This window comes from Anabas testudineus, chromosome 18 (assembly GCF_900324465.2).
Source record: "Anabas testudineus chromosome 18, fAnaTes1.2, whole genome shotgun sequence".
Classification (NCBI taxonomy): Eukaryota; Metazoa; Chordata; class Actinopteri; order Anabantiformes; family Anabantidae; genus Anabas; species Anabas testudineus.
This window is the reverse complement of record NC_046627.1, coordinates 7,999,389-8,021,141: the sequence shown is the minus strand read 5'-3', so window position 1 is coordinate 8,021,141 and position 21,753 is coordinate 7,999,389. Positions and strand designations below refer to the sequence as shown.

The following is a 21,753-nucleotide window of genomic DNA, read 5'->3' as shown; positions in this document are numbered from 1 at the left end:
AAATAAAACACATCAGTGGTATTCGCTTCTTATTTAAATAAATTAAATAACTTATTAAATCTCTATCTGTAGTCTTTCAAATTTCTTTTTAATGAAAATCTTTTTTTACAATCCAACAACAAAACAATCAAAAATAATAATAATTTACTTCAAGTTCTCAACTATTACCAGTCCATGTCTTGGACTAGAAATTGTTCATACAGACAACATCATTCAAGCTCAGTTCTGACTCTTTGATGTTTTCTCTGTGTCACTATGCTGTAACAAAAATAATTGTTAAAGTAAAACTCATATAGAATCTGTATTGTTACTGATATTGTGATAATTTTTTTATTGGATTGGATCATATTATTTTTGTAGATGTTTAATTCTCACCATTGTGGCTTCTTTGGGGTGGTTGTGGCTCAATAGGTAGAGTAACTGTCTTCCAATCATAGGTGGTGGTTCGATTCCCGGCTGCAACGTCACATGCGAAACTGTCCTTGGGCAAGATACTTGCCCCCGGTGAGTCAGATCAGCTGCATAGCAGCTCTGCCATTGGTGTGTGTGTGAATGAGAAGCAGTGTAAAGCACTTTGAGTACCAGTTAGGTAGAAAAGTGCTATATAAGTGCAGAACATTTACCATTCATTTATGGAGGCTGGTCATTCAGTAGGTGCAGCCAAACTACAAGACTCAGCAATCTGACTCCAACACAGGTTGAGCTGGACAGACTCTGCACAGATTCAGCCCGAATTTAGATCAAATTTTAAATTGTTTGATCTGCAGCTTTTGCTCACAGGAAGTCTGCCCAGCCTTAATTTTACCACTGGAACCTCTGAGTCGTTTTGCACATTGAGTAGGTTTTATTTTTATCCTATAGTGTATTTAGTGAATTGTGATCTCGACAAACAGCTGTTTAAATCTCTTGCAAAGGTGGAAGTGAATTTTATAAACAGCTATGGCTCTTATGGGAGCATATACTGTCTTATGTTTGTTGTGTTGTGCATCACTGTCCACAACACAACAAACATAAGACTATCACTGACCTGATAGTTGATGTTGTGCATCAACTATCAGGTCATAAAAAAAGGCAATTGTATAAAATTGTTATTTTATAAATTAAAACAAAATATTTTTTTCCCCACACAAGATAAAACTCAGTGAGAGTGATGAGATAATAGACCTACTTATTTAGAATTTTAGGGTTTGTTCCCAGTCAGATGCTTTCTTTTCTTTACTTGTCTCCTTACCTCTGTGGAGCAGCTGTAACCTCCTGAAGGAGGCGACCTTCACCGCCTGTAACAACCTCATTGACCCACAGCCCTACATCACCGCCTGCACCGACACTTTGTGCAAATATTCTGCAGTGGACGGACTCGACTGTCAGTTCCTGGAGGCCTACGCCAGAGCCTGCAGCCTGCTAAACAACAACACAAGTGGAGGACTGGTGGTCAACGATCGGCTGCTGTAAGACCTTCACTTTCACTCTGTGATGTTCTCAGAGAAACACAATAAATGTTGTAAGATAACAAGGTTTTAAAGACAAGACAGGACATGAACAGACACAGTAAGAACTAAGTACTGAGCCATGTACAGTAACTTCTGTATATTAAACATTATTTCTCCTTGTTTGTCTCTCTCAGCCCCCCCTCAGGCCTTCTGTCAGGACAGGATCTGCAGTGCTCATGAGTTCTGTGGTGACAACACAGACGGTGGAACTCGCTGCTTCTGTCGAGCCCTGTTTGCCGACAAGTACAGTTCAACGGGCGCTTTGGGTACGACAGCTGTGACACAAAGAGCTCATGTTTGACTCACTTGTGTCTGCAGCAAGAACTCTGCTTCACTTACTCTGGTCGGTTGTCTCGTGAGGTCAGATGGACGAGCTGACCCACATGGTGACCTTCAGCTTCAACAGCACCAACACCTGTGGGGCTGTGGTCAAGGTGGGTTCTCTCCTCCACCTCTTTACTGATCTTTTCCGATATTCTATAGCTTGAGATCTTTGTGAGTTCAGACTTGGCTCTAAACTTCTTCTTTTCTAGTACTGTTGGACCTCTATGTTGTCTATCTGAGCCACACAGGAGTCGTATTTTAAGACTAAAGTTTGTTAAATAGTTTAAACTTGTGAGGATCTTGAGCAGTGATTTGAATCCCTGTGGTTCTACAGGCCAACAACAGTCAAATAATCTATGAGAACACCATCATGAAGCAGAGCAGCTCCTCTGAGGTCATTTCTCGCAAAAACCAGGTCTACATCGACTTCTCCTGCTTCTATATTCAACCAGACATCAAGAGCGTGTCATTCAGAATTAAAGACAGGTGTGTGACAGATGTTTGTTTAAATTACTGTATGTTGTGAAGCTTGTAGTAAATGTAAAACTCAAGTGTGTGCTGTGTGTGTTGTGTGTTTATTCTGCAGCTCTGTGATCCAGAACATCATATCTGGACCTTGGGATTACACTCTGACCATGAAGTCCTACACTGATGCTGCTCGAAGGAAAGCTGTGGACTCCAGCACTGAAGTCCTGCTGGACCAGAGGATCTGGGTGGAGATAAAAACTGATGGTCTGGATGGCAGGGTCATTGCTGTGGTGACTGACTCCTGCTGGGCAACCAATGAACCATCACCCTATAGTACTCTGAGATACGACCTGATCAAGAACAGGTGAGACACACACAGAGGTGTCAGCTGCTCATTGATGATCCAAGAGATTCATTAATTAGATGTTTGACTCCAGAAAACAACATCTGTCCTGATGTGATGTTTGTTTCTCTATTTGTGAGCAGCTGTCCAAATCCCGCTGACCAGACTGTGCGAGTGCAGGGAAATGGACTGGGAACATCCAACTACTTCTCTTTCAACATGTTCCAGTTCTCTGGACACTCTGGTGACGTCTACCTGCACTGCAAAGTCCAGCTGTGTGTCAAACAGAACAACAACTGTGTCCCGGTACACATCGCAGCCAAACACATCACACATGTACACTGATGGAACCAGATCCTCCTCACTGGAAAACACTTAGCACAAGACGTTCTGCTGGTTAACACACAGACTGTAAACTGTTATCACATCTGTGGATCGATTCATGTGGTTCCTCTGCTCACTTTCCTTATTTCCTGTCATCTGTATTACACCCAGTTTAATTAAATATATCTGAACGACATCCTCCGGTTTCTACAGCGCACAGGACAACATTCATATACACTCACCAAGAAATGACACAGTCAAACACAAGTCCAATTGTCACAATTTAAGGAGGGGGGCGAGGCAGGAATGAACTGAAAACTGGATTTATTGGAGAAAACTACAAACTAAGGGGGGTTTCAACCTACACTACAAAAACAGGCAGGAAAACAAGAGTACAAAGTGACAACGTAAAACTACCAAAGCGGCATGGAACAAAGTAACAAAACAAGAAACCAAAGTACAAATCAAAACCACTGCACAAGGGCAGGAAAACGATCACGGGAAAAACAGGTAACACAGTCCAAGGTCCAGAGGGGGGAAATAGACAGGGCCGAGGAGGACTAGCAGGAGCAGGCAGGGTTGAGCAACAGGCATGGAACACAGACTGGAAACAGGTTGGGAACTGACAACGATCTGAGAGAGGGAAAAGGGCAGAGGAGAGTTTTGTAGGGAGAAGGGGACGCAGGTGAGTCCAATGTTCAGCTGATTGCTGTGAGCAGAGAAAGAGAAGGGGCTGGTGGGTGGAGTCCAGAGGGAAAGTGAGGTGTTAGAACTGAGGGAAATCCCAGCCTGGCCTGGTGCCAGGCCGAAACGGTGACACAAATGTTTTATTTCTAATCTTGTTTTCCTCCTTTTCCCAGTTACGTTTGTTGATCTGTAAATTTGTATTGTTTACAACAATATCAAAACAACGATTGATTGTCTGGAATTCACCTTTTCCAGGATTGTGTCATACCTCTTCGAAGTCGCAGATCTGCCAGACCTCCTAAATATGAACATGAAGCTGCAGCACTCATCACTATGACCTGGACTAATTAGGTAAGACACAACTTTTCTGCTGTAGATTACAATTAGTTTCAGACATTTATGTGTAATGTCATGTTTGTTAGTAACAACAGGCAGAGAAAGAGGAACTATAGCTTTACTGAAACATTACTAGATGATACATGTGGTTGTTGTATAGTTGTGTTGTACATGGAGCAACAGAACAGATTAAGCTCTGAAATGAGGTTAGAGTTTCCTGTGATCCTCTTCGTGTGCAGACAAACAAAGTCACCACAGTGAACCTGAACAGACAGTCTGTTGATCTGACTGTGGGAGAGGTTCTGCTTATAAAGGGAGCAGGTGAAAACATTCAGCGCTTCATTATTTAAAAGATGAAGAACTCTAAAGACTGAACAAGATAGTCAAGCTCGCAAATAAATAAAAAGGAGAGTAAACATGAAAACAGAGCTGAGACTGCAGGGGTGGGAAACTCATTGACTGAAATGCTGAGGAGGTGGGTGATACCAACGCAAATAAAATCAAACGTTTTCCAGTTTTCTGCTTGAGTGAACACACCTGATCCAGGTACAGTTTGAAAAAACAGGCAGGACAGTGGTCCTCGAGGAGCATGGTTGCTGTCCCCACTCTAATGACAGAAAGTGTGACTGAAAATAAATAAGTCACAGTTTGGTCTGGTTTGTTTTCACAGTCACTCTGACAGAGCGACAGGTTGTCGACCACAACAATCCCTGGCTATTTTGATGAATCCTCATCTACGTATCACAGTATCATGTGTGGGTTTAGATTTGATTTTCCTTTTTTTCAGCTCATATCTGTGATATATCAAACATAACTCTAACTGAAAACTTGTTGCATCACTACATCTCCTAAAAGTTTGGAGACAGTTCACAAACTCAGGAAATATTGTCCTGTGATCTTCTTCTTTAAAGAAACTGTATCTTGTCATAAATATGAATGTGAGAACCTCCTGCTGTTTGTACTATAACAGCTTCTTAACAACCAGAATGCACTGTTCTTGTTGAGCTCTGCAGTCCTTCTTTGGGAGCTAGCACATTACCAGCCAGATGCTTAAGACCAAACTGTGCATGAATGAACCAACACTGCACACTTCACAGAGGGATTACTGAGAAGTATTATTTTTGTTAAAAACTGAAAAATAAGGATTTAGAAAGGATTTCAGTCAATTGAATGTGATAAAAAAAAAAATCAACTCTTACAAAACAAATACCTTTTAACTTTATGTATAAACTCTGTCATTTTCCATATTTTTTCTATTTTCAATTTCCATAGAGAGAAATCAAAAAGGATTTAAACCATTAGTGAAACACACACCGGACGCTGAGGTTTCTTTGTGATGAAATGTGTAATTTATATTTATTTTTATTTCTTTCTTGCCTTTTGGCTGTTTCCCTTTCGGGGGTCGCCACAGTGAATCATCTGCCTTTATTTAACCCTATTCTCAGCATCCTCTTCTAACTTCTCTCTCACTACATCTATGAATCTACTCTTTGGTCTTCCTCTAGACCTCCTGCCTGGCAGCTCTAACCTCAGCATTTATTAGCCGATATTCAATTCAATTCAATTCAATTCAAATAAATATTATTGATATAGAGCCAAATCACAACAGAAGTCATAGCTGACTTTGCTGGGCATGAAAGACTCATCATTAACACAAACTGGAATCTATCTGATAGATATGATTTAAACCACTCTAGTGCTGTTCATTTGATCCCAATGACATGTTCCAGTCTGTGTAATAAAATGTTGTGATCTATAGTGTCAAATAGAACTATAGAAACGACTATAGAAAGTAGCCCATTGTCTGATACTTTTCAAGAATTTTAGAGATAAAGGGTAGATTGGATATCGGTATTAGTTTTAGGGGTAGGGGTTTGACTACAGCAACCTTAAAAGCCTGTGGTACGTAGCCTGTTCGTAAAGATAGATTGATCTGATCTAATATGGACGTGCTGATCCAAGGTAAGACATCTTTGAGGAGTCTAGTCGGGATGGGATCTAAGAGAAATGTTGATGTTTAGAGGAATTAATTACTGAAATTAATTCAGAATGATCTACGGGGAGGAAGCAGTCTGAGTATGAGCGTGGTCTTACAAATGAATCTAGAGTTGTTGTACAAATGACACCATCTATGCAGAATGCAGAGAGGATCTGATCAATCTTTTCTCTAATAGTTATGATTTTATTTGTAGAGAAATTCAAATCATTGCTGCTGAGAGTTGAGGGAATACTAGGCTCAACAGAGCTATGACTCTTTGTCAGCCTGGCTACAGTGCTGAAAAGAAATCTGGAGTTGTTCTTATTTTCCTCTATTAATGAGGAGGAATATGAGGTTCTAGCTTTACGGTGGACTTTTTATATATTATTAAGCTTTCTTTCCAGGCTAGGCAATATTCATCTAATTTGTTGGAAAGCCACCTCCCAACGGATTTGTGAATTGTACCATGGAGCTAACTTCCCCTGATTCATTAGCTTCTTTTAAAGAGGAGAAACAGTATCGAGTATTGTTCCGAGTAAGGCTGCAGTACTATTAACAAGATAGTCCACTTTTACTCCTCCACCTCCCCTATCTTTGCCTCACCAACCTGTACAAATCCACGTCTTCCTCCTTAGTGTCCAACCTCGTATAAGTCCTCATATACCTATGTCATATTGTTTGTCCTTAGCCAACTCTACCTTTACCTTACACTGTATCTCCCTGTACTCCTGTCTACTCTCTTCAGTCCTCTCAGTGTCCTACTTCTTCTTAAATAACCTGTTTCTTTGTATATACACACCTGAACTTCCTCATTCCACCAAGTCTCCTTGTCTCACTGTCTACTTCCTTAATGACACAACAAGTACCCTCCTACCTGTCTCCCTGATCACATTAGCTGTAGTTGTCATCTGAAAACACTTCCTGACCACAGAAAGAAGCAGCTTAAAGTCTGATCTGAAATGAACAGAGATCCAATAAAGGGAAGATACGACTGGTGTAATGTGTCTGAACCTTCTGGATTTAGTTCAAATTAAAATCTGCAGCACTCTGAACCATATGAAGACTTGTAGTGCTAACAACAACAACAACAACAACAACAACAACAACAAAAAATCTTACTACAACACATAACTACATCACCAGAATGTACTGCAGTTCTGTCAGTACTCTGGTCTGTTAATTGTTGTACTGATCTGTGAATTGACTTTTTGCCTTCTAATCATCACAGAAGGTAAAAAAAATATTAAATCTGAGAGAAAATATTGACTGATAACATTTATTAGTTGCAGTCACATCTCAGTACCATGTACCAGTACCATGGGTAGCACCGAGCACTAACCATGGCACTGTAAGAGGAACTGTAGGAGGCCAGCAGTTCACTGGGGCTGAGCAGGAGTCCGAGGCACCAAGAAGTGGTGGGAAAGGCAGGAACTAGGTCAGCAGACGCTGAGGCCACAAGAACAGCTGAAGAATAGACAAGATCTGCAGAGGAGAGAATCAGGTCTGGATCTGTGCAGTGTGGAAGCTTTTATTATCATTTAAGAGTCATCAAAGTTTGTGTTTTGTCTTTGTTATTACTTCAAAAGTATTCTTTAAATAAAACAGCTGCAGTTTTTTAATAGATCACAGGTTAATTATAGACAAACACTCACAGAGAGAACAGATGTGAACAGTTTGACCCAATGAAGTCAGACCGGTGTGTGGAGTGTGTTCTGAAATATGTGTTGTTTAGAAACAGCGTGTGTGTGTGTGTTGGAGGTTCAGTGGCTCCATCGAAGATAAACACGGTTTTGAAGTTAACTCTTGCAGAAATTGATATTTTCCATTAATAGTTTGCTAAGAGTTCATATATCCTTCACTTATTTTACACATCATAAACTTTCTTTGCTGAAGGAGCAGATGTTTTAGAGCAGAGATACGTTTGACTGAGTTAGAGTGGGAGACAACACAAAGTCTCTGACCCTGGAAATGAAGATAGCAAAACAGGGAGTATGAGGAGTGAGAAAGTGAGAGAGGCTTTGATAAATAGCCGAGTAACAGATAGGTCTTGGTTCATTTGCTGAGCCCTCTCTTGAGAGTCCAGTCATGTTCTCCTTTCTGTGCTTTTCTAACTTCTTTATACTTTGTAATAAACTGATTAAAAGACTCAAATTATTGATACAAATTCTCTTTATTTGCATGACATAAACCAGAGGGTGAAATGTAGAAGAACAGGTGAGAAACTTAAAAAAAGTTAAAGTTTAGAAGTTTAGAAACGGGTGATTGAGAAGAGAAAGGGTGCTCCCTCCTGGACTGGAAACCTGGATCCACACAGTACTAAATTACAGAAATGTGTTTGAGGGTGTTTTTAATGGAAAATCCCATTTCAGACAGTCAAAGTCAGAATACAGGCTTATCTCAGTATTTCAGAAAACACTCAGACTCTTTGTTGAGAAGAATCTACTCCCACAGCACAGTGTGTTTATAATAAAGAGATATGAAGTGATTAGAAAAACTTATAAACCGACCTAAAAAAAGAAATACAGTTAAACTAGAGCACTGAAAATCAGCAAACACCAACAGAGATGTGTTTTCATCATAATTATTATCTGTAAAAATACCAATAAATCCCCCTAAAAAGAGTTGAAAGCTGTAACATTACATTATTAATGTTTAATAAAGTCGATAAATAAAGGTCCAGGAAGTAACAACTGTACTAAAGTACATAACAGTGTTGTCATTAAAGTCTACTTTGTATTTGTACCGTATCAAATAGAACCAGTTAATAAAGGACTGAATCATTTCAGATTAACCAGCTGTCAGTAGATGAAGTGGATGAAATCAGTGATGTTCAGTCAATAGTTATTAAAATAAGTGTGTAAAAGTTGTCGTTGAGCAGTTTTTCCTTCCTGCAGCTCAGCTCGAAGATCCAACATCCAACATGTGGGACAGTATCAACTGTGGAGACTGATGAAGACAAGAGAAGCAGCAGGAGTCTCACTGAGGATTTAACAAGACTGTGGACAGAAACTGTGCTAAAGGACAGTTTCACACTTTATTCTTCTTTGTTCTTATATTAATAATAATATAATAATAAAATTATGAACACTTTAAATTAGCAAACAAACCGGAGTTTAGTACAGCGACTATATGATAAGACAAAAAGACTTCCTGTTTTCAAAATAAAATACCTAATTATATGTGTAAGTTTCCTTATAGAAATAAAACAAACTGCTTTATACTGTAATGTGAGGAGAAGCAGATCATTCATGGGGCTTTTACTATAACGTAAAATGTCCTGTTCACATCACAGCAACAACATCACTCTACTACATCTACACGTATGTATTTGGTTTTGTGAACTGTATATTTAATCTTATTTTGAAGGAGCTTTTATTTTCGTAACTGATTTTCTGTGAGTGACCTATGACCCGATGATGTCACTTCCTGTGGATACTTCCTGTTTTCCTCCGTCTCTGAGTTGAGGTGAGTCCATGCGGGTTCTCCCGTTTTTACGTCGTTTAAACGTAGTTAAAAGTACTAAATGATAGTTTTAAACTTATATTTCAAAGAAACTAAACTGAGTTATTTCAGTTTTAGCAACAATCGTGGGTTTTACGTGTTTTTGTTGGACTCTACAGCTCTTTAAAGAAACCAAAGTTTCCACGCTTCCTTTCATAACAGTGTAACCGTGTCTTTGTTTTCACTGTTAATGTTTAACTTTATTTTATGAAGACATATATTTACTACTGAAAACCAAGAAAAATGTTTCTTCCAGGTTGTTTTGATTATGTTCAAATGAATCAATTCATCAACTGTCTTGAAAATGGGTTCATTCATTCAAAGATTTGTGGTAAAAGCAGCGTTTTTATAAAGATGTGATGAGTGTAACTAGAGTTTCTGTGAATAATGTTCATACATGTTTGTAAAGATTAGTTGATTATTAGTCAGTAGTTGTTGGTAAAAGGTGTTCTTGGTGAAACATGTTGTGCATTATTTAGAGTGACTATATACTGTAGTGCTAATACACATCAAGGAACCTGTTGAATGTGTGTCTGACTTCACCTGATCTTACTTTGGTGTTGAAAAAGACACGGGACCAATGACTTTTGACGAACTGACTGCTTCGATCTCTAGTGTGAATCACTTGACTGGATCAAACCAGATTCAACTGGTCTGATCCAGTCTTTTTCCAGATCTTTTTCCACAACAAAACAAGATCAGGTGAAGTCAGACAGACATCACTAGTTGGTTTCCAGCCTGAAGGGTTTGTTGTTTGTCTCTAACCAACTTTCCTCAGACTGAAGAAGCGACTTTGATGAGTAGTGAAACATTTCAACCTAACAAGAAAGACGTACAGTTGTCACGACTCAACTTCCAGATAACTTTACCTGGAGGACTGAAAATCTTCACAGACATATTATTATTTGATATTTTACAGCATGTCCACTGTAGTGGACAGCAGAACAAATTTACTGTTAGAAAACAGCTACACTTCAAAATCAGAATAGACTGACAAGAAAACAAGAATGTCAATCCATTTTCTAATGAAACTTTCTAAATGAAACTGAACATGAACATAAATTAAAGTCTCCAGTCCAGAGGTCCTGGGTAGCACAGGTTTGAATCTGTAACACCACCTTCTCTTCACTGTTCTCTTTCTCTTCCTCTTTCTTTTCTTCATTCATTAAAGTCTTAGTGACGGTACTTTAGGAAGCAGTTTCTCTTCTTTGTTATGCAGAGGAACATCTTGCAGCTGATGCATGTCATGTATTTTTAGCCGTTGCAACCTTGGTTTCATCAGTCTAGTATCTCTGGTATGTGTCTGGCCCCGTATGTTGTTAATGGTGCTTCTAGTTGTGGAATACATTTTTTGATGGATGGCTCATACTCTTCGCTCTCTTCACTGTCGTCTACTGTCTTGTTAGTTTTCCTCAGGTTCTAGATAGTTCAGCAGCTCATATGTGAGATGCAGTTTGGAGTCCAGGAACTGTTGAGTGTTTTTTGCTGATCAGTTGTTTGTGGTGGTGTGTGTGACGACACCGTCCAAGAAATAAGAAAACACACACACACATGCTCCATTTCTTGGTTCTACTTGCCACAAGGTAGAAGCTCAGCATGCGGTCACAGGGGTCCACGCCACCCATGTTGTCATTGTACTCTCTAATGACTGTGGGTTTTTTCACTTGGACCTGGACTTTGTCTTTGTTTGACCATCTGGTGCAAATCATCATGCCATCTGATTTCAGGATCTTTCCTATGTGCCGTAGAGGCCATCAGCACTGGCTTGTTGTCAGACCATTTTCTGATCACAAACCCAGGACTTCTTCTGACCACCATCATTGATCCCCGGGTAGAGGTCTCTCTCTGTGATACTGGAGAGAAACTGCCCCAGTTATCATCCTTTGACCTTCAAATGTATTGTTCCCTTGGTAGACTTTAGAGTCCAGAATCAGACCATCTGGAGACGCAAGTACAAATGCCTTGAAGTTTTAAACTTTTCCTGGTTTCTGGAGGTTAAGGCAGCCTTACCATACCCTCCAAAGGATGTCTCTCTTTGTTTCCTCTATTACTTTTAGGTCATTGACAATTTTCAGTGAGTTTCTCAACTTGAAGAACCTGTTCTTCTGATTTTATGGCTTATTATTGTCCCTGTGGTTTTGTTCTCACAAAACATTTTGAGTCTGGGGAAGACAAGGCAGGTCATGTGGATTGACAAGCCAAAAAAGATAATTTCTTCAGCGGTGGTGTTAAGAGAGACATTCCTCATCTGTAGCTCTCTCTCATTTGTGAATGCTGCCAAGTCTCTCCTGGACTCCAGTTTCTATAAATGGTGTGTTCACTGTGACAGTCAAGAGGACTGGGTAGGACAGGTTTAAATCTATGATTGGAAAAATACATTGAATGAGGAAATGTCTCTGAACATAGCATCTACCCTTCTGTTAAAAAATGAAATCCCACAGTCGTCTGAAATAACATGAAAGTGACAAAAGTAATAACAAATATAAATTTACAAAAATAATAAAGCAGCATTACTAATCATGTGACTTGTGGCTTTGGAGTACAGATATAAACACTATACACAACATTTATAGTTGGACACACAAGTCATTTTATTTACATTTGTATTCTATAATTTCCAGTTGCATATGAAATGGTCCCAGTGAAAGATGCAGATGTGTTTGCAGATGTTTTTCACTAACTTACTGGTAGGAGAGCAGACATCATGAGATCATCAGATTAATCATCTGAAGGATCAACTGGATCAATTACACACAGTGATCCTCATCTGCTGAGTCAGTGATATTCTGTAGCTGTGTTTTTTGTCTTATCTTGTGTCTTTGTTTGTTCACAGATCACATTCATCTCAGGTGAGGACGAGCATTGTTTTGTCTGACATCAGGACTGCTTTGTGAAATCTGGTGCCACTGAGAAAGAAGCAGGATGAGTTCTCCCCAAAAGGTGAGTATTTAAATCTCTTACATCTCACATACTTTGCATTTTTTATTATCTCCATTAACAAAACCTTAAATTTTCTCTCTCTGTCCTTTTAGAAACACAGAAACGCAAAGAAACAATGTCAGTATTGTAACAAAGAATTGTCTTCATCATACAAACTAAAGATTCATGAGAGAGTTCATACTGGAGAGAAACCATACAGCTGTGATCAGTGTGGTAAGGTATTCAGATCAGTAGACGGACTAAATCTCCACAAGAGAATTCACACCGGAGCAAAACCGCATCAGTGTCAGGAGTGCGGCAGTGCATTCATATCAAAAGGAGACCTAAACAGTCACTATCGGAGATTTCACAGTGGAGAGAAACCATACAGCTGTGAGCAGTGTGACAACGCTTTTGTAACATCAACAGAATTAAAACTTCATCAGAGAGTTCACAGTGAAGAGAAACCATACAGCTGTGATCAGTGTGGTAAAGCTTTTGTAACATCAACAGAATTAAAACGTCATCAGAGAGTTCATACTGGAGAGAAACCATACAGCTGTGAGCAGTGTGGTAAAGCTTTCTCTCGGTTGGATTCACTAAAAAAACACTTTCTCATTCACACTGGAGAAAAACCCTATAAGTGGAAATAATGTGAGAAAACATTCATATCAGCTCAGAATTAGGTTTTTTAATCATACATTTACCTGGAGGATTAAAGAGTCTGCACCACACTCGTGATTGGAAAACTTTTTTCTCATCTTTTATGGATCCTCACCAATTTTGTCTTCCAACCCCATAACAAATGTAAACTTTGCAGCCTGTTCAGAGTTTGTATGAAAACTCTCAACTAGCTGTTCTCAGTAATACAGTCTGTTTTCCTTAATTAAAAATAAAATCTGTCAAACTAAACTGCTGAAAAAAATGTAAGGATCACTTTTAAAACCCATCAGAACTCAATGGGATATTTACACTGATCTGGACTCGGTTATGTGGAAGAAACAACAGGACGCCACATTGTTTGATGGAAATTCAAGTTATCAACCTACAGAGGACTGAATTCAAAGACACCTTCGAAACCAAAGTGAAAAACATCTGGTGGGAGGTTTGTCCATTTTGTTGAAATGTCATTGCAGCAAGTCAAATGGTTTTCAGTAGCTGTTATGTCCTTGTATACACGACTGACTACATCAGGACATGCTCCTAATGAGTCAACAGATGATGTTATGTCCTTCAAGATCTGGACTTTGCGTCACGTTTTTTTCGTTGCAGTTAAAATCTCTAAAAGTTAGATGAGATGAATTTGATGTATGTTGTTATCTTTTAAAAATATTCTGCTCATTGTGTTTTTTATTTTTAACGTGGTATTACAGTTGTCTGTGTTTTCATTTTGAATTAGATTAAATTAAATTCATTATTGTAGTTTTATAGTCAGCTCTAGTAGCTCATATTGTTTTTTTTTACCAGTATTCAATAGTCTTTAAAACATATTGGTATTTTCAACACATAGTATTACTGTCTGTTTCTCAATTTCTTAAACAACAAACACTAGTAAATCAGACCCTCAGCCACCATCACAGGTAGAATCAACTTCTGGGAGAAACACTGTTTGTTTGTTTGTTGTCGATTTTTAATTCTGGTCTTTTACTGATAAATGTATTCTGTGATGATATCGTTGAATTGTTTCTTACTTTCATAAAAAAAAAATAAGACATGAACTGATAACTGTAACAATAAAGCAACCTTTTTATTAAACAATATATGTTTTGAAGCGATTTAATAAACCAGTGTTAGTGTTGTATCTTTTGAGAAGTTTTAACATTTAAATAAGAAACTGACCCTCGTTAGTTCAACATAAAAATAAAAACAACAAAGCTGTAGTTTGTAAAAACTGAAGAAAACTGGTTGATTTCTAACTGAGCAAATATTAAACAAAGAAAATGGAAATAAAATTATAAATATTAAAATAACTCATGAAGTATGGCTGGAACTAATAAATGTTATCAGGATCAATATTTTCTCCCATAATTGACCTTTTTTGGCACCTGTGATCATTAGAAAGCAAAAAGTTGATTCACAGATCAGTACAACAATTATCAGACCAGAGTACTGACAGTACTGCAGTAAACTCTGGTGATGTAGTGATGTATTGTAGTAATGTTCTGTTTTCTGGGCAGAAACAAGTTAACACTAAAAGTCTTCATACGGATTGAAGGATTTTAATTTGAACTAAATCCAGAAGGTTCAGACACATTATACCAGTCGTATCTTCCCTTTATTGATATGATTGGTTTGGTGGTGAGTTGGTGATGGTCTGGAGAGGTTTGTCACCTTGAGTGCCATTAGTTATTAAGATGAAATCCTTAGACCCACTGTCAGACCCTACACTGGTGCAGTGAACAGATGGAAAAACTAGAGTAAAATCAGCAGTTTAACTAGTGATGTTTGGTTGTTCGTTATTAAAATAAGTGAGTAAAAGTTAATGTTGACCAGTTTTTCCTACCTGCAGCTCAGCTCAAATATCCAACATGTGTGACAGTAACAACTGTGGAGTCTTGGTCCATGTATTAAGTACAGTTAATTATTCAAGTAATACGGTTCCTGATGCTGTGTTTAGCTGCAGTAAGTTGGGATGAAGAACTTGAGACTTGCTATTTGCTTCAGTCTCTTTGTCTCCACTTGGAAAATAAAATTAGAAAAAGGAAACCGGAGGACAGAACAAGTAGCTTGACTTTCACAATAAAACACCCAATAGCATTTGTAGTGTTCAGCAACATGTTGTTGAGAATATTTAGGAAAAAGTTAGTCTGTATGTGGTAAGAAGAAGAAAATTAATTTAAATTCACTGTGCATGTAGAACAGAACCGATTCCAGCTGCCACTGGATGAAAGGTGGTGTACTGTACCACGTCACTCAATGTCCATATTACTCATTATACATCCAAATTAGTCATTGTCTATCCATATTGAGAGTTATCCTTTTACATTTATTTCGATCATGAACTTAAATGTAACTTAAAGTGACCCTTATGAAACTTGCCTTTGCCCTTGTTAGACAGTGCTCCAGACTTTTATCTTAGGGAGTCAGACAGGATGTCCTGGCATGGAATTGACCTCGAGACAAGAACCAACTGTAATGTCTCACAGACAATTATCATCTATTCACCTCTCCCTCCCATCTGAAATCCATAAAAACAACTGTATGGGTTAGATTCTTTGAGTATGTTTCTGTCAGTCGTGTGCTGATGTATTCATGCTCTCTGTGTAAGAAAATAAACTACTGCCTTATTAATCTCATCGGTGGTCCTGAGAAGTTTGTTACAGAAGTTTTTCAGTTTTCTTGTTCAGGTTTAACACACTACAGCTTTGTCGTGTTTGTTGACTTCACGAGAGTCAGTTCTTCATGTTGTGTTAAAATAGTTCAACACTGGTTGATTAAATCACTTCAGGCTAAATAGTGTCTATTTAAAAAGTTGCCTGATTGTTTTCAGTTGATGTCTTAAAAAGAAATCAAATCGTAAAAAACAATTCAACAATATGATCACACAAAACATTTATTAGCAAAAGGCAGGAATTAAAAATAAAATCAACAACAAACAAACAGTGTTTCTCCCAGAAGTTGATTCTACCTGTGATGGTGGCTGAGGGTCTGATTTACTACTGTAGACCTACACATAGCTGAACCAATCAAATACTGAGGATCTTAACACATTATTGACATGATATGAACATTTTAACTGACAGATTCAGATGATAATTAAAGATCATCAGGTTTCTATCCACCAACAACAGCACGTTTCATTTGTCCTGTCATCAATTTAAAACATTGAATTCACATCATTCATGCTGCTGTTTGACATTTTAGTAGAATTTAAATTCATCTAATTAATTTAATAAAATTTAAAAATGAAAAAACTATAAAAAAATTTCACACAACAAAACTAACAACATATATCAACTTCATCTTATCTAACTTTAAGATTACTGATGCTAATACAAATAATATGAGCTATAGTTATACAATAGCAAAAAAAAAAGAGATTTTAACAAGGAAAAAAAGTGATGCAAAGTCCAGATCTGGAAGGACATAACATCATCTGTTGTCTCATTAGGAGCATGTCCTGATGTTGTCAGTCGTGTATACAAGGACATAACAGCTACTGAAAACCATTTGACTTGCTGCAATGACATTTCAACAAAATGGACAAACCTCCCACCAGATGTTTTTCACTTTGTTTTTGAAGGTGTCTTTGAATTCAGTCCTCTGTAGGTTGATAACTTGAATTTCCATCAAACAATGTGGCGTCCTGTTGTTTCTTCCACATAACTGAGTCAAGATCAGTGTAAAAATCCAGCACGACCTTTTTACCCATTGAGTTCTGATGGGTTTTAAAAGTGATCTTTACATTTTTATCAGCAGTTTAGTTTGACAGATTTTAATTTAACTTAAGGAAAACAGACTGTATTACTGAGAACTACTGAGTTACTGAGTTTTCATACAAACTCTGAACAGGCTGCAAAGTTTACATTTGTTATGGGGTTGGAAGACAAAATTGGTGAGGATCCATAAAAGGTGACCAAAAAAAAAGGGTGGCGCAGACTCTTTAATCCTCCAAGTAAATTTATGATTTCTCACATTATTTGCACGTATTTGGTTTTTCTCCAGTGTGAATCCGTTCGTGATACTTTAATGAAGAGGACCTGCTAAAGATCTTCCCACATTGGTCACAAGGATAGATTGTTTCTTTAGTATGGATGTTTCTATGAACTGTTAATGCTCCTATCAGAGTGAATCTCTTCCCACACTCCTCACATCTATATGGTCTCACTCCAGTATGTGTTCGTTCATGTCTGTTGCGCTCTATTGAAGAAGTGAAAGCTTTTTCACAATGTCTGCACTGGTATGGTTTCTCTCCACTGTGAATACGTTTATGAACTTTTAGGCTTCCTGAATCAGTAAAATCTTTCCCACACTCGTCACAGTGATAAGGCTTCTCTCCAGTGTGAATCCGTTCATGACGCCTTAATGAAGAGTAGGTGTTAAAGACCTTCCCACATTGCTCACAAGGGTAGATTGTTTCCATAGTGTGGATGTTTCTATGAACATTTAAATTTCCTAGGAGAACAAATGTTTTCCCACACTCCTCACATCTATATGGTTTCACTCCAGTATGTGTTCGTTCATGTCTGTTGCGATCTACTGAAGAAGTGAAAGCTTTTTCACAGTGTCTGCACTGGTATGGTTTCTCTCCGCTGTGAATACGTTTATGAATTTTTAGGCTTCCTGAATAAGCAAAATCTTTCCCACACTCATCACAGTGATAAGGCCTCTCTCCAGTATGAACTCTCTCATGAATCTTTAGATGGTACGATGAAGAAAATTCTTTGTTACAATACGGACATTGTTTCTTTGCGTTTCTGTGTTTCTAAAATGACAGACAGAGAAAATTTAAGGTTTTGTTAATGGAGATAATAAAAAACAAAAAGTATGTGAGATGTAAGAGATTTAAATACTCACCTTTGGGGAAGAACTCATCCTGCTTCTTTCTCAGTGGCACCAGATTCCACAAAGCTGTCCTGATGTCAGACAAAACAATGCTCGTTCTCAACTGAGATGAATGTGATCTGTGAACCAACAAAGACACAAGATAAGACAAAAACACAGCTACAGAATATCACTGACTCAGCAGATGAGGATCACTGTGTGCAATTTATCCAGTTGATCCTTCAGATGATTAATCGGGCTGATCTCATGATGTCTGCTCTCATACCGGTAAGTTAGTGAAAAACATCTGCAAACACATCTGCATCTTTCACTGGGACCATTTCATATGCAACTGGAAATTATAGAATGCAAATGTAAATAAAATTACTTGTGTTTCCAACTATAAATAGTGTGTATAGTGTTTATATCTGTATTCTAAAGCCGCAAGTCACATGATTAGTAATGCTGCTTTATTATTTTTGTAAATTTATATTTGTTATTACTTTTGTCACTTTCATGTTATTTCAGACGACTGTGGGATTTCATTTTTTAACAGAAGGGTAGATGCTATGTTCAGAGACATTTCCTCATTGATTGTATTTTTCCAATCATAGATTTAAACCTGTCCTACCCAGTCCTCCTGACTGTCACAGTGAACACACCATTTATAGAAACTGGAGTCCTGAAGAGACTTGGCAGCATTCACAAATGAGAGAGAGCTACAGATGAGGAATGTCTCTCTTAACACCACCACTGAAGAAATTATCTTTTCTGGCTTGTCAATCCAACATGACCTCCCTTGGCTTCCCCAGACTCAAAATATTTTCTGAGAGCAAAACCACGGGGCCAATAATAAGACAGAAAATGACAAGAACACGTTCTTCAAGTTGAGAAACTCACTGAAAATTGTCAATAATCTGAAAGTAATAGAGGAGACAAAGAGAGACATCCTTTGGAGGGTAAGCTAAGGCTGCCTTAACCTCCAGAAACAAGGAAAAGTTTAAAGCTTCAAGGTATTTGTACTTGAGTCTCCAGATGGTCTGATTCTGGACTCTAAGTTATACCAAGGGAACAATACATTTGAAGGTCAAAGGATGATAACTGGGGCAGTTTCTCTCCAGTATCACAGAGAGACCTCTACCCGGGGGTCAGTGATGGTGGTCAGAAGAAGTCCTGGGTTTGCCATCACAAATTGATTTCTTATTTCTTGGACGGTGTCGTCACACACACCACCACAAACAACTGATGAGGAAAAAACACTCAACAGTTCCTGGACTCCAAACTTCATCTTGCATATGAGCTGCTGAACTACCTAGAACCTGAGGAAAACTAACAAGACAGTAGACGACAGTGAAGAGAGCGAAGAGTATGAGCCATCCATCAAAAAGCGTATTCCACAACCAGAAGCACCATTAACAACATACGGGGCCAGACACATACCAGAGATACTAGACTGATGAAACCAAGGTTGCAACGGCTAAAAATACATGACATGCATCAGCTGCAAGATGTTCCTCTGCATAACAAAGAAGAGAAACTGCTCCCTAAAGTACCGTCACTAAGACTTTAATGAAGGAAGAAAAGAAAGAGGAAGAGAAGGAGAACAGTGAAGAGAAGGTGGTGTTACAGATTCAAACCTGTGCTACCCAGGACCTCTGGACTGGAGACTTTAATTTATGTTCATGTTCAGTTTCATTTAGAAGGTTTCATTAGAAAATGGATTGACATTCTTGTTTTCTTGTCAGTCTATTCTGATTTTGAAGTGTAGCTGTTTTCTAACAGTAAATTTGTTCTGCTGTCCACTACAGTGGACATGCTATAAAATATCAAATAAAAATATGTCTGTGAAGATTTTCAGTCCTCCAGGTAAAGTTATCTGGAAGTTGAGTCATGACAACTGTACGTCTTTCTTGTTAGGTTGAAATGTTTCACTACTCATCAAAGTCGCTTCTTCAGTCTGAGGAAAGTTGGTTAGAGACAAACAACAAACCCTTCAGGCTGGAAACCAACTAGTGATGTCTGTCTGACTTCACCTGATGTTGTTTTGTTGTGGAAAAAGATCTGGAAAAAGACTGGATCAGACCAGTTGAATCTGGTTTGATCCAGTCAAGTGATTCACACTAGAGACCGAAGCAGTCAGTGCTTCAAAAGTCATTGGTCCTGTGTCTTTTTCAACACCAAAGTAAGATCAGGTGAAGTCAGACACACATTCAACAGGTTCCTTGATGTGTATTAGCACTACAGTATATAGCCACTCTAAATAATGCACAACATGTTTCACCAAGAACACCTTTTACCAACAACTACTGACTAATAATCAACTAATCTTTACAAACATGTATGAACATTATTCACAGAAACTCTAGTTACACTCATCACATCATTATAAAGACGCTGCTTTTACCACAAATCTTTGAATGAATGAACTCATTTTCAAGACAATTGATGAACTGGCTTAAAAAATCTTAAACAAAAGGAAATTTACCAGTGAACACAAAGAAGTTATTAAAGGGATTAAACTCTTAATAATAAAAAGTATAAATAAAAAAGGAGAAGACGTGCCTGTGTAAAGTTAAATATAAAAACTAGTAAACCAACTTCATTTGATTTGTTTCTACATGAACAACTTTAAAAGAGAGAAACAGCAGCGGACCGCAGGAGAAGTCTGGTGTGGAAACGGTAAACTTTAGAGTTTCTTTAAAGAGCTGTACAGTCCAACAGAAACACGTATAATACAAGACTGACAATAAAACTGAAATAACTCAGTTTAGTTTCTTTGAAATATAAGTTTAAAACTATCATTTAGTACTTTTAACTACGTTTTAACGACGTAAAAACGAGAGAACCCGCATGGACTCACCTCAACTCAGAGACGGAGGAAAACAGGAAGTATCCACAGGAAGTGACATCTTCGGGTCATAGGTCACGCAGAAAAAATCCGTTAATAAAATAAAATAAATAAATATAAAATAAATAGATAAATTTGTAGATACAGTTCCCAAAACCATATACATACGTGGAGATGTAGTAGTGATGTTGTTTGATGTGAACAGGACATTCTACGTTATAGTAAAAGTCTCCTTGTTTAATAGAGACTTTTATTTTGGGGCTATTCCGTATATATTTGGTTCGCAGGGCATGATGGGAAACACCTGGCTCTCACCTGATCTACGATCTGATTGGTTCAGGAATTGACTCAAAGACAGGAAGTTTTATAGAAACGTTTCCTCTTTAATTTACTGTGAAATGTTTTATATTAATTTGTCCGAGTCACATTCTTAAATAAAAGTTGTGACTTTTCAGAAAAGTTGATGTTAGTCTGAAACTAGACGATAAAATAACATCTGCACAGATGTTTCAGCCCTGACAGTCTAAACAGAGCATTAACCTAAATGAACATGTTTCATGTTTTGGCCATTACAGGGGATCAGGAATAAATTGTTCAAAGACGGTCCTGAGAGGTGTTTGTCTCATTACTAAACAACACAACACAGACAAACTAAAAAACCTCAGTAGGATACATAATGTATTTAATACATTACTACTAATACATGTAACCATGTACATGTAATACATGTTTTATGAATTAATTAAAACTTCGTAAAGAAAAACAACATGTTTCTGATAGTGCATATGTGAGAAGAAAAAGAAAAACAATAAGAAACTGATATTGATAACTGATATTTTTGTGAGTAAAAGTAAACAGAGAAACATTAAATTAACATATTTTTATGTTATTTATTTAAGTCCAACGTCTGATCCTGGCTTTGACTTCTGTTAAGAAAACAAAACTACACTGAAAGAAGATTAAATATGTTTACTGTATAAATTTAGATTAATACAGAAAGTCCAACATTTGTTCTCTGTATCTCTCTGTCGTCTGTATCTCTCCTCTCTGT

General features: G+C 37.8%; 2 protein-coding genes and 1 long non-coding RNA gene across 3 annotated transcripts; 2 read left to right on the top strand and 1 right to left on the bottom strand.

The window, feature by feature from the left end:
* Window positions 1-1,853: 1,853 nt before the first annotated feature.
* On the top strand, window positions 1,854-4,015 carry LOC113168271 (pancreatic secretory granule membrane major glycoprotein GP2-like). Its single transcript, XM_026369284.1, has 5 exons — window positions 1,854-1,924; window positions 2,149-2,300; window positions 2,401-2,646; window positions 2,769-2,931; window positions 3,892-4,015. The coding sequence occupies exons 1-5, from the start codon at window positions 1,856-1,858 to the stop codon at window positions 3,985-3,987; spliced, it is 726 nt and encodes a 241-aa protein (XP_026225069.1). The 5' UTR covers window positions 1,854-1,855; the 3' UTR covers window positions 3,988-4,015.
* Window positions 4,016-9,389: 5,374 nt separating this feature from the next.
* LOC113168281 lies at window positions 9,390-14,208 on the top strand. The gene is made up of 3 exons (XR_003299384.1): window positions 9,390-9,415; window positions 12,285-12,391; window positions 12,484-14,208. It is a non-coding gene; the product is annotated as an uncharacterized LOC113168281 (long non-coding RNA).
* A 2,434-nt stretch (window positions 14,209-16,642) lies between these two features.
* On the bottom strand, window positions 16,643-20,732 carry LOC113168270 (zinc finger protein 723-like). The gene is made up of 3 exons (XM_026369283.1): window positions 20,715-20,732; window positions 17,888-17,994; window positions 16,643-17,795 (listed from the first exon to the last, which is right to left on the bottom strand). The coding sequence occupies exons 2-3, from the start codon at window positions 17,903-17,905 to the stop codon at window positions 17,007-17,009; spliced, it is 807 nt and encodes a 268-aa protein (XP_026225068.1). The 5' UTR covers window positions 17,906-17,994; window positions 20,715-20,732; the 3' UTR covers window positions 16,643-17,006.
* Window positions 20,733-21,753: the final 1,021 nt, after the last annotated feature.

Coding starts and splice junctions, on each gene's coding strand:
- LOC113168271 (XM_026369284.1), top strand. CDS start 1,856: ATGGACGAGCTGACCCACATGGTGACCTTCAGCTTCAACAGCACCAAC. Junction 1,925..2,148: donor CCTGTGGGGCTGTGGTCAAG/GTGGGTTCTCTC, acceptor GTGGTTCTACAG/GCCAACAACAGTCAAATAAT. Junction 2,932..3,891: donor AGAACAACAACTGTGTCCCG/GTACACATCGCA, acceptor CACCTTTTCCAG/GATTGTGTCATACCTCTTCG.